Raw genomic sequence first — 23725 nt, 5'->3', positions numbered from 1 at the left:
AGGTAAGATTTAATTTATCACACTTTGAATCCTTATAAAGGAGACTTAAAACTTTCAATGCTCATTTGATTCTAATCCATTCATAGCTCTAAGGCTAAGGCCACACAGGCGTTTTTTCACGCAAGAAAGCAGCGTAAAAAAAAGCGAGAAATATGAGCAGCATTAAATGTAATGAGGTATGCCACACGGAGTGTGTTATCACGCAGATGCGCCGTGTCTTTAAAATCACCCGCCGCGGGCCCGCAGAAGAATGGACTGAGGTGCATTTTTGAAGCTTGTTTTCACGCTCTGTCCCTGGCCACACGGGCGGGAGCAACACGCAGCTTTGATCAAGTCGTTCTAGCAAGTTAAAATAAAGATAAATGTATCTAATTTTTTCCAGGATAGCGTAAAATATTTTTGGGGTAGCCAATTACACAGTAGGCCTACACGTTTTATCCTAAACATAGATCGACCTTGGCTTACTGGGCCACTTAATAATTTGTTACTAAAAATTTGTTAGGTAGGAGGAAAATTTAGTTGGACTAAAAATGTAAAGAGGCATTTATGTAGTAGAATATTCAAAGATCTGATGAAAATCTTGCCATAAAAAGATTTACATTTGTATTTATATTTTTTATATTAAATGTAAATAATTAAATGAAAGGTCAACAAAATAAAATAATTTTAGTGTTGTTTTCGTATTGTAATTAATATACCATTCATATTTCTTGTTCACTAGTCAGAAACAAGGTTACTATTCCAGCCATGAGAAAGATATACAACATAATTACATGAATTCGTCAATCAACTGCGGGTTCCCACGGCGTTTTGCCGCTCCTGGACTTCAACCGGCGTGAGAATAAGCTACATTTTACTGTGTGAAAAAACGCACGTGTAGCATACAACAACAGGCATTCAAGCAGCGTGAAAATAAGCTACATTTTACCGCGTAAAAAACGCCCTTGTGGCCGTAGCCTGACAGCCTTCTTTTACTGGATCAAATGTCTCTAATTCTTCCACAAACATCGCAAGACTGAAAATACGCAAAATAATATGATCTTCATACGGTTGTTTGGAATTAACTCATATCAGTGAAACAACAAGTAACAATTTCAACAAAACCAGCTGAGATATCAATTTTGGTATCTTCATTCAACAATAATTATATTTATATATATAATAGTACTTTATAATAGGCGTGGAGGATTAGAAAGAATAAAGAGTTAAGGGACCTCATGTTGTGTTGTTTATTCCGAATCACGTTGACAATAATATTGTAAAAAGGTTAAAATACCCCAAGTTATTAAAATTGGATTGCCAAGTTATTTATTTAAATTATTTATTTAAATTTACCCCAAGTTATTGGATTGCCAAGGTTAGAAATCAGAAATCAGAAACGTTTTATTGTCCTTCAACATTTACAACAAATGCAATAGACAAAAGTCAAGAAAATTCAGCTATTACATAAACAGCCTATTTTTAGGCAAAACAAAACAAGCCTAAAAACAAGTCAAAATAGGCTATACTAATACATATGCTTACAAATAAAAAACAATGTGGAAATGTGAGGACATTAAAAGTTAACTTCGTCAACCTTAAAATATTCTTCTAAGTCATAAAAAGGATTTAAAAGTAACCAATCCTGAGCTCTTTTTTTAAATGACTTAAGGTCCAATTCTTTGGCATTGATGCTAAGCTTATTAAATAATCTTAATGAAATAACATGGTAACTATTTTTACATTTACTTAACCTACAATAAGGCACGTCTAATAGGAACTGATTACGTGTGTTGTGTGAATGGATATTAAACCTATAAACATGGGAACTAGTATTTTTCTTAACCCTAAGTAAACACATAAATATGTACAGATTAATCACAGTCAATATTCTACTTCTTATGAACAATGGTTTGCAATGCTCTTCAATTGGAGCTTTGTTTATTATTCTAACTACCTTCTTTTGGAGTATTAACACTTCACTTATGTGACTACTGTTTCCCCAAAGAATCAAGCCGTAGCTAATTATGGATTGGAAAAATGCAAAGTAGGCTACCCTTATGTAGGTTTCAGGTACAACACCCATAAGATTTCTAAGCAAACAGATTACTCTGGACAATCTTGCACAAACCAAATCTATCTGAGGAGACCAGCTTAAACATTTATCAATTTTTATTCCTAAAACTGTAATTACATTTTCATTGTTTACATCTTGTGACTCTACTGGAATGTTTTTAAGACTACACAATAGATTTTGAGTTTTATTCTTATTAAGACAAAGGCTATTAGCATTAAACCACATATAAGCTGAATCAGTTGTGAGCTCAGTTACTGACATAAGATCATAAAAGTTGGGATGAACACTCAAAAAATTGGTGTCGTCCGCAAACATGATGGTAGAGGATCTTTTAATATTGGCTGGTAGGTCATTGATGACTGTGATAAAAAGAAGGGGGCCTATAATCGAGCCTTGTGGCACACCTGAGCTAACTTTCAAGCAGCTTGACATCTTGCCTCCTGCATCAACGAATTGAGTTCTCTCTCTCAGGTATGAATCAAAAAACTTAAGCTGTATACCGCGGATGCCATAGTACTCCAGCTTAGTGATGAGTATGTTGTGATCAATACAGTCAAATGCTTTACTCAGATCACAAGCTGTGATCTGAGCAAAGCTCGACTCCTCAAAAGCTCTCAAAATCTTAGAAACAAGGTGGTCCAGGGCATCCACGGTAGACAAACTTTTACGAAAACCAAATTGAAAATTTGAAAAAATTTTGTTTGTGTCAAAAAAAGAACATACCTGAGGTTTGATGACAGCTTCAATGATCTTGCCAATTATAGGGACCAGAGAAATAGGACGATAATTTTTAATCTGTGATTTTTCCCCTTTTTTGAAAATTGGGATGACTCGAGAAATTTTTTGGGAGGTTGGGAAAACACCTTCTTTCAGACATAGGTTGATACAAAAGACAAGGGGCATTACTATTTCAAAGATAATGTGTTTAACAATATTGCTTGTGAGACCATACACATCTTTGCTTTTTGAGGATTTCATTTTTGACACTGCACTGAGCACATCATCACATGACACTTCATTCCACTCAAGTTGGGTGCTGGGCCTCTTCACTTGCTGCAGGAAGTGATCCGCAGGCAGGGGACTCACAGGAATGCTGGCTCGAACATCGTTTACGGAGTCGATGAAGAATCTATTGAAGTCCTCGGCAGAATGGTTGTTGCTGACCTCCTTCTTCTCTCCAGAAACTCGCCTTACTATCGTCCACGCTGCTTGGCATTTGTTTGCTGATCGCTCAATGAAGTCAGCGTTTGCGGCTAATTTTGCTCTGTTCGCAACGTTTTTATAGAGGTTTCTTAGTTCTTTGTAGGCACTGTACGAGGCATCAGTTCTAAGGTTCATGTAGACAGTACGGTAAGCCATAACTGTTTCCTTAAGTTTCTTGAGGTCATCACTATACCAGGCCACTCCACTTTTAGGCCTATTGTCCTTACGTCCGGAAATCTTCTTTGCGGTTAGGTAACTAACAGGACAAGTTAAGTTGAAAATATCAATCAGCTTGTTAAAAAAAAAATTGAAAGTCTCTTCAGCTGACTGATGGGCCGCACGGTTACTGTTCAGGATGTTAGGCCAGTTCACATTCCCCAGTTCAGCTTTAAAGTTGTTTAAGCACCTTGGGGAAAGACTGCGGTGCATAATTTCCTCAATATATGGTTTAGCAGCTTCTGATGCCGTTATTAGCCTCAACTCCAGGCCTTCGTGATCAGCTATGTCAGGGTGAACGATGTGTGTGGAGCAGGAGTTGGTCGGGACATTTGTAAAGATATTGTCCAGACAAGCTTTTTTGCGAGTAGGCTTGTCATTTAAGTAAACACAATCAAATTGCCTGAGTAGGTTAAGTAATCTTCTAACACTAGGCTGATCTCGGGTAACATCAAATCTTGAGTTTACATCGCCACCAATAACAATATTCATCTTCAATTTACTCAGGTGGATCAGTAGTAGCTCCAGATTATTCAGAAATATAAGTTCATCCCCTGCAGGAGAGTGATATATACAAACAATTATGATTTTAGGATTGTCTAAAACTATTCCCACACATTCAAAGCTTATTTCATGACAAAAACATTCAATGTCCAACACTTGGAAGGTAGGCCTAGTGGGCTTGCTATTATTGGCGAATATTGCGACGCCACCTCTTATATGGGTTTTACGACAAAATATCGATGAAAGCTCATAACCCTCAACGATAACATAACCTGCCTCGTTTGGGTTCAACCAATGCTCGCTAAGGCAGAGAAAGTCATACTGATTACTCACAGCATGTAGGCCTAAGATGTTTTCCTTGGAATGTAACCCCTGCACATTAAGAAACAAGACATTAAGGTTATCATTTACTGGGTTTAGGCTATGTTTGCCCCAGTCTCGGCCGTGCGTTGAGAGTTTAAATTGCGCCTTGGAAGTTTGAATTCACTGATGAAAGTGTTTTCCGGCCAAAAGTCCTCACAAAAAATGCTATCCCATAGCGATTCTGGAACACCAACTTTGAAGGAGTTATAGGTTGGATACTTGGTATTCAGCTTTTCAACAACATAATCGCCACTTTTGAATGATGTAAGATGGTTTACGACATCGGCCTTTTCGACCGAAGGTTGAAGTCTCGAAACAAAAATAAATTTAGTCCTTTTCACTGCCTTCAGGTTAGAACTGTCATTACTGTTTGTCAACTTACCAGTGCCAGTTAATACTTTCCGGGTGGGCCTGCCATTTCCTTTAGGTTTAGTAGGCCTAACAGTTTCTTGATTCGTTAGTTCTGGCCTTCCATTTTCTAGGTTAGGATTAGACCTATTTTGCACGGTAGTTCTCTTCTTGTGCCTAACTGTCCTCCATGGGTTTCTGATGGAGTTAGAAGCACTCACTTCGGGGAAAGAGTCACTGGATATTACGTTATTTCCATTCACAGACGTCTTCTCAATATTCCAAACACAGGGTAATGGTTCACGGTCAAAATCTGCTTTCTTGGGGTTATCAACCGGCGTCATCATAACATTTATGGTTAAAATGGCAATCCAAGACAGATTCAGTTGTTCACCACTTTCATGAATACCATCCATCCCAAATTAAAATTCACTCTCGAATTAGAAGAAAACAATTCTCTGAATTTCCTCGATCTGACATTGAATAAACGTGATAGTTGTTTTGCCTTCAATATCTATAGGAAACCAACAGCTACGGACACAACTATTCATGCAACGTCTCATCACCCTATGTCTCACAAACTTGCCGCATATAATAGTTTTGTTCATCGCCTTTTAACCATACCATTGAACACTGAAGATTACGAAACCGAAAGAAACATCTTAAAGCACATCGCAACATCCAACGGATACAGTCCTGTTATGATTGATAATTTAATTAAAAAACACCGCAAGAAATTGAACAATCCTCCCACTCGAATTCCACAAAATAAACGTGAGTTTGTTTCAGCAGAATTTGGCGAACAATTGCCTCTAACAATAAAAAATGAGATGAAAAAACATGGAAAAATAGTATCCTTTAGAACCTCCAACAAATTAGATAAGCTTATAAACACGAAAGGATCAGGTGGTGATGTTAACAAGAGAACCGGAGTATATAAATTATCCTGTAACGACTGCAGTAAATTTTACATAGGCCAAACAGGGCGGTCCTTTGAGAAAAGATTTAAAGAACACATTCCAAAAGCCTCCAAGGTGCAAAAATCTAATTATGCCGAACATCTGGTACTAAACAACCACAACTATACTAATTTGGAAACAAACTTAAAACCATTGCACATTTGCAACAAAGGCAGGATCATGACAGCTCTGGAACAGTTTGAAATTTATAAAGCCGCAAAAAACAATCCCCAGGACATATTAAATGACAAAAGCACTCTGCAAACTAATATTCTATTTGAATCACTCATAAAGTTGGACAAGGACCGTGATAAAGGCGGCCAGGGGACAAAGTTCAGCTCCTGAACCAGTCGAGACTCGGCACCCGTCATGTGCACACCAGTGTCTGTAGGCCTACAGTTTTTGTCCCAGTTTTTTAAATGTTTAAATGTTTGTGTATTTTTTGTAAACTTTGACACGACCAATTCAAGAATGGTTTAAGTTCTTCAAGTTTGTGACCTGATGATGATGTGAATACATCGAAACGCGCGTAGTCCAGTACAGGAACAGAGGAATCACGAGGCAGTTACAGGTATTTTAACCTTTTTACAATATTAAGGGACCTTTATAAAATACCTGATATTGTAGCTTTAATTAGAAGTAGGAGAGTCAGATGGCTTGGGCATGTTAGAAGAAGAGAAGAAGGCAGCAGTATAAGAAGAGTGTGGAGGGGAAAGCCTGAAGGAAGACGCCCACTGGGGAGACCGAGATCTAGATGGGATGACCAGGTTGCTGAAGACATCGGAAGACTGGGCGCAGAGTTGGACGAGGCAGAAGATAGAGAAAGATGGAGGCACCTTGTTGGCGAGGCCAAAAATCTCCTTGGATTTGTGTGGCCACAGGAGTAAGTAAGTAAGTATATAATAGTACTCACCTGTACGAGTCGCGCCAACGCAGCAGAAAATGGCCGGGAAAACTGACAGGATCACATTTGATGCCGACACGACGTGCGACACTCTCGTACACGATGGAGAGAGTAATCGGAATCCCTCTTGTGTGTTCCAATACCTGCCGATCAAATATGAAATCAGTAGAAAATATCCTCAAAACCCAGTCTCTTTACAGTGGAACCTTAATAACAAGACCCTCGATAACAAGTCACCCTTTTTAACAAGTGTCATTTTGTAATCCCCTTGAATTTTATTTTAGACCTAATCACATGTTATTGCAAACCTCGATAAGAAGTCGACCTTGATAACAAGTCTTTTTTAATAATCCCCATGAGAGTCTTGTTATCGAGGTTCTACTGTATTACTTTTCATTACTTTTCATTTAAATGGCGACCATACAAAGTAGGTATTTTTTAAGCCAAGTATGAATGTAGATGAGTGTAGGAAGAGTGGTGCGATCTTGTAGTCTTGTTAGTCACTAAGGCCGACATATAGCTTAGGCACAACTGTTAATTAATAGCCCATACAGCTAATGGCAACTAAGGGACCTAGTTTATAGTGGAATCCGAACCACATTTTTGACTTGGTATTAACGAATTGGTCTAATTATCAGGATAGTGCTGCGGATAGTCTTAGTACTAACTAGTGCGGACGTTAATCCACACCAGGGAGTATCGCATCCACAGTGCATGCCTACATTTAGGCATACGTTACATCCTTAACCTCTAGAAAATACAGTACAGACCCAAAAACTCAGAAGATGACAGGCTATTTTGATGATATTATGATATAGTGAAGATGAAATTAAAATTGCTAGTGGGACATAACGACAATATGAATTATAGAACAGGTTATTATAATTTTTGAGAACTTGAAATATATGAAGTTAGGATAAGATTTTTTTCAGAAATAATTATGTAAGCGTAAATAAATCATTCAGCTAGTGCAGAGGGTGGAAGCATCTGTTCTAAAACAGATGTAGGTAGTATATTTCAAGGTAAAAATCACCAAGACATTTCTAAAATGGAACATTTTTTAAACTTTAATTAAAAAAAAAAAATATTACCCACAAATCCCACATCCCTACTACATGAAAAAATCCTATCTTCCTTGAAAAAATGTAGATTGTTTTCTAACCTCTCCTTAATTAATTACAAAACTATGTACTCAACAGACACTATTCATATACATAACTTGTACCTTCAGTATCTAATAGTCAATGCTTGTACTTAATTATTGAAGATAATTTTGTTTGATTATAGGCTATAGAGTTACATCTTATTAATTAGACTATTACCGTACCTTGTTGATGTACGAGTTGTCTGGTGAGTAGTACATGTCACTGTTCCCGTAGAAGCCCAAGTCCTTAAACAGAACCTTGCTGATAATCTCGATGATTTGGCGTGACTTGTAAGGGTCGTAGTGATTGTCGGATATATTGTGAATACGCCAGTTGTCACGCAACTCGCTAGAGACACATAACGCCGGATGTTGGTCACCAAACTCAGCTTTAATGGCTTCCAACACCTTGTCAGCAATGGCGTCCAATCGAGAGGCTGCAAGTGATAAACAAAGAATTGAGACAATACTGTATGTTATCTAGCCTAAGCAGCCAGAGATGAAGTTGAATATGTTCTTGTGGTGATTTGTACAGACACAACGTGTAAAAACGAACAAAAGATCTTCCCCTTTACAGAATTAAATTAAAGACATTGAGTCCTTGCCCAGATTATCTTATACAAATACTAGGCCTACTACTTAATACAAATCCACTAAAAAGAGTAATTGAAAGGGAAGCATGCACTAGTGTTTGATACCATTTTCACTAAGAGTAACATCTACCACTAAGTGAAAAAAGCAAAGGGATGATAAACATATTTTTTGTAAAAGTTTTAAAGCAGACTATTAAAACGAGTGTTTTTATAACTGCATATGCGCAAAATCGATTCTATTTTTAACTGTGATAAAATTAGGATTTTTTTTTTTAGGAAGTGTATAAATCCATTATGAAAGGTCGGCTAAACTCCGGTTTTGAAATTTAGGGCAGTCAAACCGACCACTGATTTTTCCTGGCCACTATTCCAAGCCATGATCCTTAGGTTAAGAGAGTGTCTAATTGATGCACCAGGGCTGGTCTAGTGGTTAAGTGTGGAGCTTAGGTCCCTAAAGTCCTGGGTTAAAATCCTTCCAGTCACCAATGGTTTGCTACGTGATAACACCACGACCTTCTAGGCCTAGTCTAAAGTAATGAGTAAAGTGGCTATTTTATAGAGCATACAAAATTCCACCTCATTCTAGACTTACCGATGTCTTTCCTAGTTATTTCTTCCAGAGGTTGACACCACTGAGCGATAAGCACGGCTGCATTTTCCAGCAACTGTTTTTCCGGAGGTAAATTTTTGTACTCTTCGATCTTCTTTTTCAGTAGTGCTTGCTTCGTACGTTTCACAATTTTCTCGCAATAGTATTTGTTTGTTAGGTTGGTATTCCTGGGTGAAAATCAATGTTTATATTCCACCACAATAAAGATTATCACAAAATTGTACAAAATATGTCTGTTATCCCCTCAATATTAATTTTCAGCCAAATACAAAACCACTATCCATTCAAAGACAGCTCCGGTTTTTCAGGTAAATATTTTCAGATAATTCTTGCTCTTTTAAACAACTTGTTTAATGGAATGGATCACACATAAAGCAATAAAATAATCTAAATTATCCATCTAAATGAAGATTAATTGGATCCATCTAATGTTTATGAAGATAAATAAATAACCGTAAAAACACTTAAATTGGATAACATTTTTTGGCGTCGGTCCATTGTTGATACCTACCCTGAAAATTAGTAATTTTCAAGGTTAGCTGATAAGAGTAAACTTTTAGCCACCTTAAAACACTGAGCTACTTAAAAGTTGATAAGATAATGTAATTCCTCAGTTTATAAAACTCTTACATAAAGCTTCAGTACCGGTAAGTTTCTCAGGTTATGCCACAAATACTAGAAAAATACCAGTATGGATCATTAATATAAAAAATGACAAGTTTGGCCCAAAAAACAAAACCCCAACACTAATAGCATTAATTAACATATGGTTTTGTTTACTTTCGAGCCCAAAACGTCATTTGATTAAGTTTATGATCCATATCGGGTCTTTTCTAGTATTCATGGGTTATACTTACTTACTTTATACTTTCTTATGAAATGGCAACCATAAGAATGTAGGTATTTTAAGCCAAGCATGAATGGAGATGAGTGTAGGATGAGTGGCGCGATCTTGTAGTCTTATTAGTGACTAAGACCTACATGATCCATAAATAAAGCTGTTGATTAATAGCGCATACAGCCAAAGGCAACTAAGAGACCACAGTTTATAGTGGGATCCTAACCACATTTTTGCTTTGTAAGTAACGAATTGGTCTAATTATCAGGATACTACTGCGGATCGTCGTAGTACTCACTAGTGTAGACGTTAATCCACACCAGGGAGTATCGCATCCACAGTGCATGCCTATAAATATCCACAATTCGCGACCTAATAGTAGCTGGATTACAGGACGACGCTACCGTCCCAGTTGAATGTGAATGGTACAAAAATTAAGGTCAACAAGGTATTCACTAAGTGTACTATCCAAGGTCACGCCGCTAGAAGTCTGCTTGACAGTATATCATGCGTATGTTCATTCTTTGCTGGCTTATGGCGTCACTCTATGGGGTAACTCTGCAGAGGCCAAGAAAGTGTTCACTTGCCAAAAGTCAATTCTCAGAACTATTTTTCACCAGAAGTCTAAAAAAAGCTGTAAACCTTTTTTCAAAAAACATTCCATTTTAACATTACCTTCTCTTTATATATTTGAAATAGCAAAGTATGTTCATGCAAATCCTTTCTTTTTTGAAAAATATAAGATAAATCATAACTATCAAACGAGAAATAATAACAAAACTTTTCAATATCCCAAACATTCGCACACAAAATTTGAAACTGGGCCTCTTTACATGGGATTAAAAATCTACAATCATTTACCTAATTCATACAGAACTTTATCAAAATCAAATCTATATCTATAAAAGAGGAACTATGTATGTATATATATATATGTGTGTGTATATACGTTATGGACTCCGAAACCGCTAGACAGATTGTAATGAAACTTTCAGGCTTTATTAAGCATCTTTCTAGGATGGTTCGAGTGAAGTTTGGTGCAGATCCGTCAAAAGGGCTCTGCCCCAGAGGGTTTTAAGTGGGCCAATGTCAGACTTTTTGATCTACAATGTTTACAAATAAATATAATTTAAAAGCATATGTTTACTTTCACCAATTGTTTTGTAGGTTAATAATCACAACATTCTGTATTAGCATTAGTCATGATTTGAAATAGTGCTACAGTGTTTCTACAGAGTGCAGCACAGAAAACTATTTTACTTTTGAATAAGTCCAAATTTATAAACCCCAATCGCAGCACACCTGTGCACTCAACAACGTTTAAATTCTTCAATGTTAAATATTAAAAACATTATAACCTTTATCAAAATATTATAAACAATAAAATCGATGACTTTTTTAAATTTATGACAACAGCTAATTTGCAACCAAAAGGTGAGTGAGCGTAGCAAACGAACATGAACCTGGAGGCGAGTAAGCGTAGCGAACGAGCTAACCTGAAAACAAGAGAGCGCAGCGAACGATTTCCAACCTGAAGGTGAGTGAGCGTAGCGAATGAACTTCAACCAGGACGTGATTGAGCCATGCGAATACTTATGAAGTTAAGCGGGGCAAGGCCCGCGGGTACAGCTAGTTTTACATATAAACTGAAAGAGACTTTGAGCCAAAAAGCGTATTACAAAATTCAGACGTTTTTTAAAGATAAATTGTAATAGTTTTTACTCTTGTCAGGGTATAATTAGATTAAGGAACCTAGATATAAATTAGATATAAATTGACCATGTACCAGCTTGGGAATTACTTTTGTAATTATTGTATCAGGCGTTATGTACAATAAAGCTTTGTCTATTGTCTATTGTCTATTGTCAAAACAATCTTGAGTGAACACACAATTGCACAAATTTTAATTAGTAGGCCTAATGAAAGACTGTAACTAAAAGTATATTGCTAGCCCAGTGATTAGCATCTCTAGATTCGGTGCGGGAGGATTAGATTAGATTCCTGCACAAATCATATAAGTGGGTTGGACCGCTTTCCCAAAAAGCGTTAAGAATGACACTCTCTCATTTCCTCAGAAAAATGCACCAGCAAAGACAAAAAAAAATCTGCATTGTCTTTCATTATAGGACTGAGATAACAGAATAATGATTCCTTTTTTTTTGTAATACTAATTCCCCATTTCAGGGATAGGCTACATCCCTATTTTGTAAGAATATACCCTTTACCCCATCTAATTACCCTTTTCTCCCGATGACTAACCACATTGGATATCTACCCCACTGAAAACCCCGAATTCCTACAGGGTCCCCTAGTGAGTTGTAGCCTATTATCTGGTAATAAAAGGAGCTCTCAGTGCCAAAAAGTTTATTTGAGAAAGTTGTAGTATTAATTATATAGGACAGTTAAAAGTGATTTTAGATCGTTTAAGGTGAGGTCTGGGTTCAAAATAAAATTCTCGCAATGGCAGCCACATCACTGATCATATATTTCAATCATGGCAAAATTTGTGGTGATTTCCCACGGTTACAGCAACATCCGTGATGATTTCTTGTGATGTCGGACATTCATGTCTACCTTCAGGGTTATTTCCCGCATTCACGGCACACAACCTGTGATGATTTCTCACAATGTCCCGTATCATATCGCTGCAAAATTTAAGATGATTTCCCAAGATCGTAGCATTTCAGTAATCATTACTTGGAATCACGGCAAAAGCCATAGAAATTTATCACCATCACGTCAACACGCGTGATAATGAGTCTTTCGTTTGTGGCAACATCCGTTTATCCTCCCTTTGATAGTGTCCACACCGTTGTTTATATATCACAACACAATAGTGGCAGCAATGATTTAATATTTAATCCTATGACTATTTTTGAGATCACTGTAGACTTGAAGACCACATTTAAACGGCCTTGAAAACTACTTCTGATCGTAGCAAAGCCATAATTGCAGAACCTTAAGCATCAAACTCAATTGCGGCAAAATCTCCGATAATTTGATAATTTTTCGAAGTGTTTCTTTTATCTTTAAACAAAATATTGCATGGAAAACAACATTTTCATCGCTAACAAAATCTCTTTACGCCTTTGAACTTTAAAAACGCGGGCAAATTTTTACCAGAAATAATATTTTTTAACATTGGCACAACATTTCTACCGATAGGCTCAGTAAACATTTAATAAAAGATTGTTCAAAATTAAAAATGTTTAAACCATGACATGTAATGGATGACCGGAGAGCAGACTTTTATCATAATCAATCGGCTACTTTCTGATTAATCTATACTTCTATATCTATACTTATTATATAAAAATCTAATGGTGTCTGTCTGTATGTGTATTACTAATAGGTGCAAAAACTACTGAACCAACTGGGCTTAAATTTTACAAAAATATAGTTACCAAACCAAGGACCATTATAGGACTATTCACACTTCGATACTGACCGTGGGCTTTGCCCCTTTGGCTTTAAAAGTTCTGAGGTGAACATTTTAAAAGTAAATAGTATTGATTGGTCTCCATGGCTGCGATGAGAACACTTACAGTGTTTACATTTGCTTTGACATTTAAATGTAAACAAGAAGAACTGCCAAATTGCATATTTCACATTTTAAGACAGCTGATCCAATGAAATTTAATATAATATTTCATACAATTATGTGGTTGGTTTATTGTTAGCGTTCCTGCACTACTTTCGATTTTAAGGTGTCTTTTTTTTTTTTTTACAGCATTTATTTTTGGTTCAATGTAGACATTATACACAGAAGTGTTAACAAAATTAAAAAGAAATTAACTATAATAACATCGTGGGTTCGCCCAAACCTGGTACACCCTGTCCTCTCTTAAGGTGTCTTAAGTGTTATGAAAATAATGTTATTGATATATTTTCATGGAAACAGTTAGTAAGAAAATTACAATGTATAGATGTTTTATATGAATGTCTACTTTAAATAAATTCGAACTGCTTAACATGTGTTAAATTAACTTAACATAACTTTCACATCACATTAATTTTTTTTATATGTAGGCTATATATATTTAAGTAAATTTAGTTATTGTGTTTTGCTAAACCTATGCTTAAATTAAACTAAAGAATATCATCAATAACTAAATTGTAAGTCGTTGATTTAAATACTCTTATTTTATCTTAAAATAGCTTTCAGTTCACATTTACTTTATTTGATAAATTTATTATTTGTGTTTTGCCACATCACTGATTAAATTAAAACCAAGGAAAATATCATAAAACTAAGCAGTGCACAGTGTTCTTTTGTTTCTAAAATCAATGAAATATCTTTTACTATGTTTACTTAATGGTAAGTGTGAAAATGTAAAGGCAATGGACGATGGAACTGATTAAAAGAACTGGTTTGTATATTAATTTGTTTGTTTATATTTTTGTAGAGTAGAATCAGAGATGCAATGAAACATTTACTGTACTTTTTATTACATTTTTTTTTGTCCTTGATGCTTTGATAATCATATTAGTTTTGTCTGCTGTCTTTAATGCTAAATTATTTGTTTAACATTTTTTATAGTACAGATATAGTTTGACTATTGATAAGGCACAACAATATTTCTTAAGTTTATAACAGCTGACTTAGTTTTGCTAATGATTTATTGTGAGTGAAGAAACTGAAGAGGGAAGGATTCGTGATTTAATATACAGAAGAGTGAAATTTATAAAATGTTCATTTAAATTTAATAATTAGTATTTTTGCAACTTCAAAATTGAAATTTAAAATGTCAAAAATAACTAAAAAAGATATGTAACTAAGGGAGATGAAGGTAAATCATGTATGTGAAAGTTTTATTCGAAGATTTAGTCAGTTTTTCTCATATCAGCCTACAGAAGATTTAAAATTAATCAAACCCAAAATGGTGGTATGTTTCTATTAAGGCCATAAAAGTTGAATTTTGTTTATAAAAGCGTTGGTGGATGTGTAACTGTATTATGTATAAGCAACAGATGTAAAGATAAAAATGTTTCTATTTTGTGTCCTCTTCCCGCTGCAAAGCACGGGTACAACAGCTAGTAAGCAATATAATAACATAATAACGTGTAATTAACTTAGGCCTATGTCAAATAGTACTGGGTGCATTTAACAAGACTAGCTTAAACTGCTGTGGATTTTAACAAACTAACCTGTTTTCATGGTGAATACACCTCATCAACTCGTCCATGATGAAATAACTCGCTACTTTTGTATCGGTTGCACTGAGAACGAGGTTATCGAAAACTTCATAATGTTCTTCCCACAGTTCCTCACACATTATATACTTGGCTGACATAGCCTGCACATTGACCATAGTTTCTCTTCCAAGCTTCAGCCGAAACATGAAAGCTTCTTTATAATCGACCTCTTTCTTATTTTTGTACACTCTGGCTGCCAAGCCAGGCCACCTGAAATATATGTGAATGTAGCTAGAACAAGCAACTTCAAAACTTTGTTAAGTTAATTTATACCATGATGAAAATAAACCTCATCAGTAGTGGCTTAACCAGCATTTGAGATTGGGGGGGGGGGGGTCCTCAGGGGGGTTTGGGAGCATGGAATAAATATTTCAAAATTTGGCCTTCAAATAGAGCAATTTAAGGCCAAATAAGCAATAAGGAGACGTAGGAATTGGCTAACTCAGGAACTCGCTAACTCGGTCGTGTGTCGGAACTGGCTAACTCTGGAACTGGCTAACCGTCTCAGTCAGGAATTGGCTAACTCCGGAACCCGCTAACTCGATTTTGTCTCGCGGCGGAATTCCCTAACTCTGGAAGTCGCTAACCCGGCCGCGCCCACTGCACGGAGCGTTGCCAACCTTGTACGACAAAATAATCGTACACTGCCGTATTTCAAAATGTCCGTGTCAATAAAGATGCAGTAAATGTTATTGTTTTTTGTTATCAATTCCACTTTTAACAGACAACTAGCCCAAAGTAATTCAAAGACAATTAAAAAATCATGAAAAAGTGTTTTTTTATTAAACTGTACAATGGCCAGTTAAATGTTTATGATTTCGATCTTAAATATAAATGCCATCAGTATAAAAGAAAATAATAGAATATGAAAAATATTGAAAATTCAGTTTAATTGGTACTAAATAATTAAACCTCTACGAAATCAAGCTAAAATACACGCAAGTTCTTAAACATGGAAACATATTTAATCGTAATGTCGTAATAAACCAAAACCACAGTCATCAACCATCGTAACTTTCATTACTAATTCATAGATTTTAAATTAAATGTTCGTCGTTGAACCGTCCAACTTACGTGTACAAATATGATGACATAGACTAAGTTTTTATCTAGGCCTAAATAGCATTGTAGGCCTACTAGTAAATAGTTGCCTAATACTAAAATGTGTTGAATTTTTTAGCAATAATGTTACATGTTTTAAAACCGTTTATAAATTGTACACCTAAGCACCACTAGTAAAAAAATAGGAGAAGATATAATATTCATATAATAAAACGTGACAGAGTTATTTTAATTTACGATTCTTATCAAAAGAATTGACGGATTTTCCTGATTTGAGTGTTGGGTTTCCTTTATATTGCTTTCACAATCGACTATACCAAGCTATTGCTCGGTTCACCGTTCCCAAGTACTGAGCTACACAATAGACAATAGCTTTGTTTTTGGATAAGATTAAGTAATTGAGCGAAGCTCACTTTCCCTCACTTTGTAACTTCTTTGTAAGAGCATCTGAATGTAATGGCTTGACTAATTGATATGAAATTTGGCCAACAGCTAAAGAATACTGGGCACAATGTTTAGGATAAAAAATATTTGCAAATTTCCTTCTGGATTTTATTTTACGAGTCACGCAATTTCGCTTGTTATTTTAATGTAAGTTAAAAGAAAAGTTATATCATAGACTAACCAACACAAGTAGACTTCTCATCCCATTGTAAATTTTGAAGCACGTTTTTCGTGTCTAGTTCATGTACGTGGCACAAAGGCGCCAGTGTCGATGAAACTTTGTTTCCATTATTTTAGGGTTAATTTCTTGATTTTTGCTTTACTGTTTGGTTATATAACTAGGGGACAAGTTATTGTTTATGATTAGACCGTATTATTTGTTTAAACTAGGTTTTAAATGGCTGTAATAACGGGAAACAAATTGTAAACAAAACACGACCTCTACATAAACCGTACATGAACTAACAATAATATTGTCTTCAGCTGTTCCATAAGGATGAGAAATCTACTAAGGGAGTATGTTTTATCTATGGTTATATTGAGTTTATGACATATGGGTGTATCTCGTTTCATTTAAATAAGATAAACATAATATGTTAATTATTGTTTATAACGGTTTTGTTTACATTTCAATGTTTACTTTCATCCTAGGTTAAAGTTGGAATGTAACAGTTTATCAATGGAAGTAACAGTTTTGCTGTATTTGTTTTGAGCATGCCTCAAAGGCTACGTCGTAATATTGGTCGTCGCACCAATAATGCAAATATTGTAAGAGTTCGACGTGAAAACTAAAGCAAGCACTTATTTGGCTGAAGGCAAATAACCCATTCTATTTTTACATAACCATTAGTGAAGAAGTGCTACACCAACTACCAGTCAATGATTTTGTTCACATGAGAGTCCTATGTGTACGTGAAAACCAAGAAACTCCTGATGAAATCGAAGAAGACTAAGTTGAAGAAACATCGGTGCCGGAACATATTGTAGCTTCTTTAGCCATTGACAATCTTTAAATAATGCTTCGCTCATTTATGCGTCTAAAGTATAACGGCAGACCACCCTAGTTTTAGCTATGGCCACCATTCATAAGAATTGTAACAAACAAGAATGCCTGGGTCCATTTAGAACCAGCCTGGAGAAAAACTCCAGACCTTTAAAAAGTAGGCCTACTGAAAGACGTAAAATTAATATTAATTCAACAAAATTAAGAGGATGATCCGGGTTCTACACAAATAGCCTACGATAAACGAAATTTAAAAGTTGTATTTATGCATGGACTAACTTTTAATGCAATCCATGAATAAATTAGGCCTACCACTTTATAATGTATTGATAAATATTTATTTAAATTAAATTCAATAGCTCTATTTAAAAATACATTACCACTACAATGTAATTCTGTAATGACGTTTAGCGTGTAAATTTTATTATGATGTATGATTCAAGATTACAAGGCCAGTATATAATATACGAACTCAATAATTTTATTTGCAGAAGTTCACAAAATGGTATTTATTCGAATAAAAGAAACAAATCGCGGACTACGAAAATAGATATTTCATAACATGTAATAGATCCAAATTAAATGTGCATTTTTATCTTTTTGCATACCAATAAGCTACTATTTAAGTAAGAAACCCACATATAAAACATACTCCCTTATATTAGTACATTTCTCATCCTTATATGGATCAGCTGAAGACAGTTTTATTGTTAGTTCTGTCCGGTGCACTGTCTTTAGAGGTCGTGTTTTGTTTATTGTTTCTTGTTTTCAGTAATTTAAAACCTTGTTTAAGCAAATAAAACGTTCTAATCATAACTAATAACACGTCCCCTAGTTATATAACCAAACAGTAAAGAACAAATCAAGATGTTAACTATAAAATAATAGCCTAGAAACACAATTTTGTCGACACTAGCGATCAGTGTCACCGGACATGAACTAGACACGAAAAACGAGCTTCAAAGTTTACAATGGGATGTAAAGTTTACTTGTGTTGGTTAGTCTATGGTAAGACTATAATGCATTTTTCCACCCTAATAATTATAAGAATAATGTTAAACATACTTCTAAATATATTTATTTTATCGACTACGTTGCTCTTACTCCTAATTAATCGTAGGATACGACATTATGGTACCGACACGATATAGGTACTTCCGGAGTTAGCCAATTCCGAAACCGAACAAGTTAGCGAATTCCTCGCATCGACCAAATTTGAAGATAGGGCGTTTAACATGGGGTTAGCGAGTTCCAGAGTTAGCCAATTCCGCGGACCCGCAATAAGTTGTTCTATTTTGCAAATCGTTCTTAACTATTTTAACATATTTTTATATAGGCCTACAGCATCTTTTTATTTTATACACAAACAATTAAATATTTGAAACCTTATCTCTTGCATTCACTATTTAAACAAACTCTTACCAAATGTTTCAACTGCTTTGTAGCACCGTACCAGTAGCGGCATAGTTGTTATGGTAGCATGGTAGGCTACCATAATATATTTGAATTAGAAGTAGGCTATTGATATATTTTTGTTTATTACATATTTAAATTAGGCTAGGTATCGATTATTGCTGTCGATTTGTATGATTTTCAATATACATGGTGGGGCAATGAGAACGCCACAATTTGTTTTAGCTGTCACATGTTAATTGTTGCAACAACGAATGATCAGCTGTGCTTAAAACATCAATTAAACTATGCCATTTTAGTAAATATTATGCCCGAGGCTATTAACACTGAGATTTTGATGTGCAGACCTATTTTTAAAATAGTGGTTCTTGTGCAAAAACCCAGAGATTGTGTGGACCACATTCCATCCTTGGTCAACATACTGCGACTCTTTCAACATTTGCTGGTGTACAAAGAGTTTTGTGGCACCCACTGATTATTTTTAAGGTTTAAGCGTTTATCCTAAATAATTTTACCCAGTTCACCATTGTTTTCCAATCTGGAACAGTGTCATGTTGACCAAGGATGGAATGTGGTCCACACAATCTCTGGGTTTTTGCACAAGAACCACTATTTTAAAAATAGGTTTGCACATCAAAATCTCAGTGTTTATAGCCTCGGGCATAATATTTACTAAAATGGCATAGTTTAATTGATGTTTTAAGCACAGCTGATCATTCGTTGTTGCAACAATTAACATGTGACAGCTGAAACAAATTGTAGCGTTCTTATTGCCCCACCCTGTATAACTACAATATAGACTATTTTATTTTGGTTAAAACTCTTTTTCTAATAGCCTAATAAAAATTTTCTTTTTTTTTGCCACAATTTAGCCACATCATTAGAGTCACATGGCATAGGTTTTGAATTGTTGAAGTAGTAAGCGTTGCTCATTCATGTGTATATAGTTTTAATAATATTAACTTATATACATACAATTTTCTGTTTTCAATTAGCCAACATATCAACATCAACACCAATCAAACTTATCTGTTCATAGGTACATTTTGAACCCTTTTTAAACATATTTTGCTCACTATTAAAACGTATTACAGTAGCCCTTTTTAAAAGGCGGTTTCCTGTTTTTATATCATTATTATTTTTTATGTCCAGTGCATGTGTATTGTGGTGTGTGTGTGTGTGTGTCGTCGACCGTCATAGTGTAGGAGGCCCAAGGTCAACTCGTTTGACATGTCACGGCTTTGACTGAAATGTCCCGAGCTCCTCCGACTCCAAGAAGGCCGAACCCACCCAAGCTCTCTCGCACAACCGAATTCTAACGTCTGCCTTCTACGGTATTTATAGTGCCTAGTCCGGTGTGGGGGGTCCCTTACCCCGGACACACCCCCTCTGGCTACGCCACTGACCCTCATATTGCTGGGTGAAGAGTATTTTTATCCTTATTAACACTCAAAGAAACAGGTTGATTTTACAACAGAGAAGTAAGATACAGAGGAAAAATTTCAATGGTAGGTGTACCTATATACTTAAGTAGTGTCCATCGAAGTTAAATAATACAACTGGAACACTGGGTATATAAAAGAAGTGGGATATAAAGCACGCCGTTTCGGCAACCTTCCCCCTCCACCATGAGGGAACCAACGCAGAAAAGTCAGTTCCTCAATCTGTGCACGCGGTTGTTAATACGCTCCTGGCCGTGTATAGGCTACAATAGGTTGACTGCAATTATCTTACTAAATATTATAAATGTGAAAGTTTGTGTGTTTTTTTGTTTGTGAAACAACCACTGTGAAACCGGCAAATCTTTGATAGGTATCCGACTCCACTGTAGCGTAGCCTATAACCTTACCGTCAACCGGGGTTAGATTGACCCCTTTTTTGATTAATTTTTGTTTATATTGATTAACATTCACAATATATTTTTTAAATTATATACAGGTACTGTGTGAATGCCAACCAGTATTATTTTGTTTTTTATTGCCATATGTTAGTCATAAAAAAAAATTATAAAAGGGGTCAATGTTACCCCGTGTCTTGGGGTGACATTGACCCCCTACATTTATTATACTAAAATTATACATAATAAAGCACTGGGGTCAATGTTACTAGTGTACAATTAAACTTTGACCCCTGTAAAAGGGGTCAATGTTACTTAAGAACAATAGAGTGGTAACAACATCAAGGAGTGAACATAAACATTTTTTTATGAACTCACCTAGGCTATAATGATGGAATAAATCAAATTAGCAATTTTTTTATCACACGATTAGGATGTAACACCAAGGTAAAACATCAAAACTACAAGTTATTAGTGACTAAAATCATTAAATTTCCTTTACTCAAACCCTTCCAAAAAAGTTATAGAAAATTTTGCACCCATTAGATTCCAGAGTTCCCGGCTACTTACCAATCAGATCTACAGATGGGGCAGAATAGAAAACACATAATTTTCTTTTGGATGTAAATTTGTCCCCATAGTTAGTGTCAACAGAATTAAGTCACATTACTTCAACAAACTGTTAATTTTTTTTAACTTAACAGGCAAAGACCTGGTTAAAGTGTTGTTTTCCTCGCTTTCCACAGATTGCTTTTACCTCAACTTCATAGATAAAAATAAAACAATTATAAATCAACATTCTTAGTAGGTCTATTACATTATATACATAAATCAATTAAATTAAATATACCAGAATTAATAAAAATGATGTGTAGGCTAATTACTAATTAGTAACTTGGAATTATAACGAGGGGTCAAAGTTATCCGAAGGCAAAAAAAATAAGGGGTCAATGTTACAAGGCCTTAAAAAATAATTATTAATTTATTTAATTTTCTTTATTTGCTTGTAATAAGTGCTCAAATATTCCTAAAAACATATATATTTTACCATATAAAATCCTGACAGTGCCAGAACCAACAGTTTTTGCTGGGCTGAAAAAGTTTTTTGTTATGAAATTATACAGCTGTATTGTAGATGATTGTATTATAATTTTTTTGTATTGTTATAAAACTAATTTCTGCTAAATATTATTTGTTTTCAAATTGCTACCAAACTACTGAAATTTATCATATTTTTTATTTTCAATTTATTCATAACCTACTATTTAAAAAAGAATATAATAAAAATAATTGACCCCGGGGTCAATGTTACCCCTGGGGGGTCAGAATTACCCCGCTTGACGGTATCGATTAACCAATGGAAAGTTTGGGTTTTAGCTTGGCCAAATTGGGTTATCGATGTACTGGAAGCCAATAATTTAACTGTTAAATAGTGCAATGAATTCAGATAAGCTAGGCCTAACTTAAGGTCAGATCGGGTTCATTTGGAAACTCATTCAGGTGTCACTTAGGACCGAAAACAACAAATTAACTTAAGCTTATGTAACTTACAGTGAAAGTTTCAGAGCTGTATTTCAAAATAAAGTCTAAGGTAAAAGCTACTCCCCTAGGCCTAAGTTTACATGATTATTTACTAAGAGCTGACAAATAATAATTAATAGAATATTTGACACATGACAAGAGACTAGGCAAAACTTACTTACATCTGTTCAAATTTTGATTTCCATATTAAATTGCACCTGTTCACCAAATTCCAACATCGCGAATTGGTGCTTCCGAAGTGGCAGACATCTATATATGAGATGTTCTGATCTTTTAGAATTAGTTCTATTATTTCATTGGGAAGACCAGACAAATTTGCCATGTCTTGGCCTTTTTATGAATAAACTCAACCTAATAATTAGTCCTAGGCCAAATCAAAGCTTCAAGGTTGTCCGGTTTCTTGAATATTATTCAAAAAATTTAAAATTTAGAAAACATAATCTTACAGAAGCAAACACAATTTAATGCACCTTACATTTTTCATTTCAACAACGCATATATTTTACAATATGAAAATAAACACAAACACACGAAAATGCAATATTATTGTGTTAATAACACAAAACAAATACCAGTTTACCAACACAACAACAACCAACAACAGCTGGCATGAGCATCAGCTCAGCATAAACACTACTCCACCGCCACACACATAGCTTCACCACAGCACAGCCTTCTAGAGTTAGCAGATTAGTCCAGTCCGCACAATTTATATTTCAGCTGCATTTTTTTAATACGGACAAAATGAGGGTTTAAAAATTAGAAATTTAAAAAAATTATTACAGGCCTAAAACTAAAAAATAAAAATTAATTTTTTAATTATAAAGTTAAACTGTCATAACCTATCCTAACTAACCAAACTTGCTGACAATGAAAAAATTGAATGAAGGTTTACTAATCGAAAAAATAGTTCTGTTCATAAAATAAAACTATAAATAGCTCAAATAAGAATTTAATTATAAAATTAAACCGTCATAACCTAACAAAACTAACCAAACTTGCTGATGATGCAAAAATATTAGATATAAAGTTTGTGCCACCGACAGGTTTCGAACCAGGATACGATCAGTTTCTCAGCCCGGCACGCTATCCACTAGACCACCGAGGCCGATGGCTCCAAACCGTATCGTTGCTGTAATGGTGTTCCCTCAGCCAATAGAATGCTCTTATTTTGTCCGTATTAAAAAAAAACTGCAGCTGAAATAAAAATTGTGCGTTCAGTCCAACCATACCATAACCAACCAAATCACCTGGTTCTGGAGCGTGCAGGAAAACTCTTGTGCATAATCCCATAATAGTCTAATCGTGATTAAAGCTTTGAATAAGAATTAGTCATAAAATAACCTCATTGTGACTGTGATAGTATGCGCTCGCTCATGCCTTTTACTTTAGCACTTTGTGATCTTTCAGAAACTAACATGTCAATATATCATGTGTTTGTTGTAAAATGGAGTAACTGTTGATAGGGAATAAATAAATTAGTATTATCA

At 35.1% G+C, this 23725-nt stretch overlaps 1 protein-coding gene across 2 annotated transcripts in view; it reads right to left on the bottom strand.

The window, feature by feature from the left end:
- The window catches only part of LOC128992809 (F-box only protein 21-like), a 31503-nt gene extending 8687 nt beyond the window's left edge, over positions 1–22816 (bottom strand). The window contains exons 1-5 of one of the 2 annotated variants that reach the window (XM_054416552.1): positions 22397–22816; positions 14887–15144; positions 8883–9067; positions 7881–8134; positions 6563–6696 (exon numbers count right to left, since the gene is read on the bottom strand). In XM_054416552.1, the coding sequence (XP_054272527.1) occupies positions 6563–6696; positions 7881–8134; positions 8883–9067; positions 14887–15144; positions 22397–22557 (992 nt within the window). In that variant the 5' untranslated portion in view covers positions 22558–22816. Of the gene's footprint in view, positions 1–6562; positions 6697–7880; positions 8135–8882; positions 9068–14886; positions 15145–22392 lie in introns of both variants that reach the window. The other variant, XM_054416558.1, reaches the window with a different exon arrangement.
- Positions 22817–23725: the final 909 nt, after the last annotated feature.

The sequence above is a fragment of the Macrosteles quadrilineatus genome, unplaced genomic scaffold (assembly GCF_028750875.1).
Source record: "Macrosteles quadrilineatus isolate MER2022 unplaced genomic scaffold, UCM_ALF_1.0 Scaffold_1__1_contigs__length_201487025, whole genome shotgun sequence".
NCBI classification, from domain to species: domain Eukaryota; kingdom Metazoa; phylum Arthropoda; class Insecta; order Hemiptera; family Cicadellidae; genus Macrosteles; species Macrosteles quadrilineatus.
The sequence above is the reverse complement of the archived record's forward strand: the minus strand, read 5'-3'. Positions and strand labels throughout refer to the sequence as shown.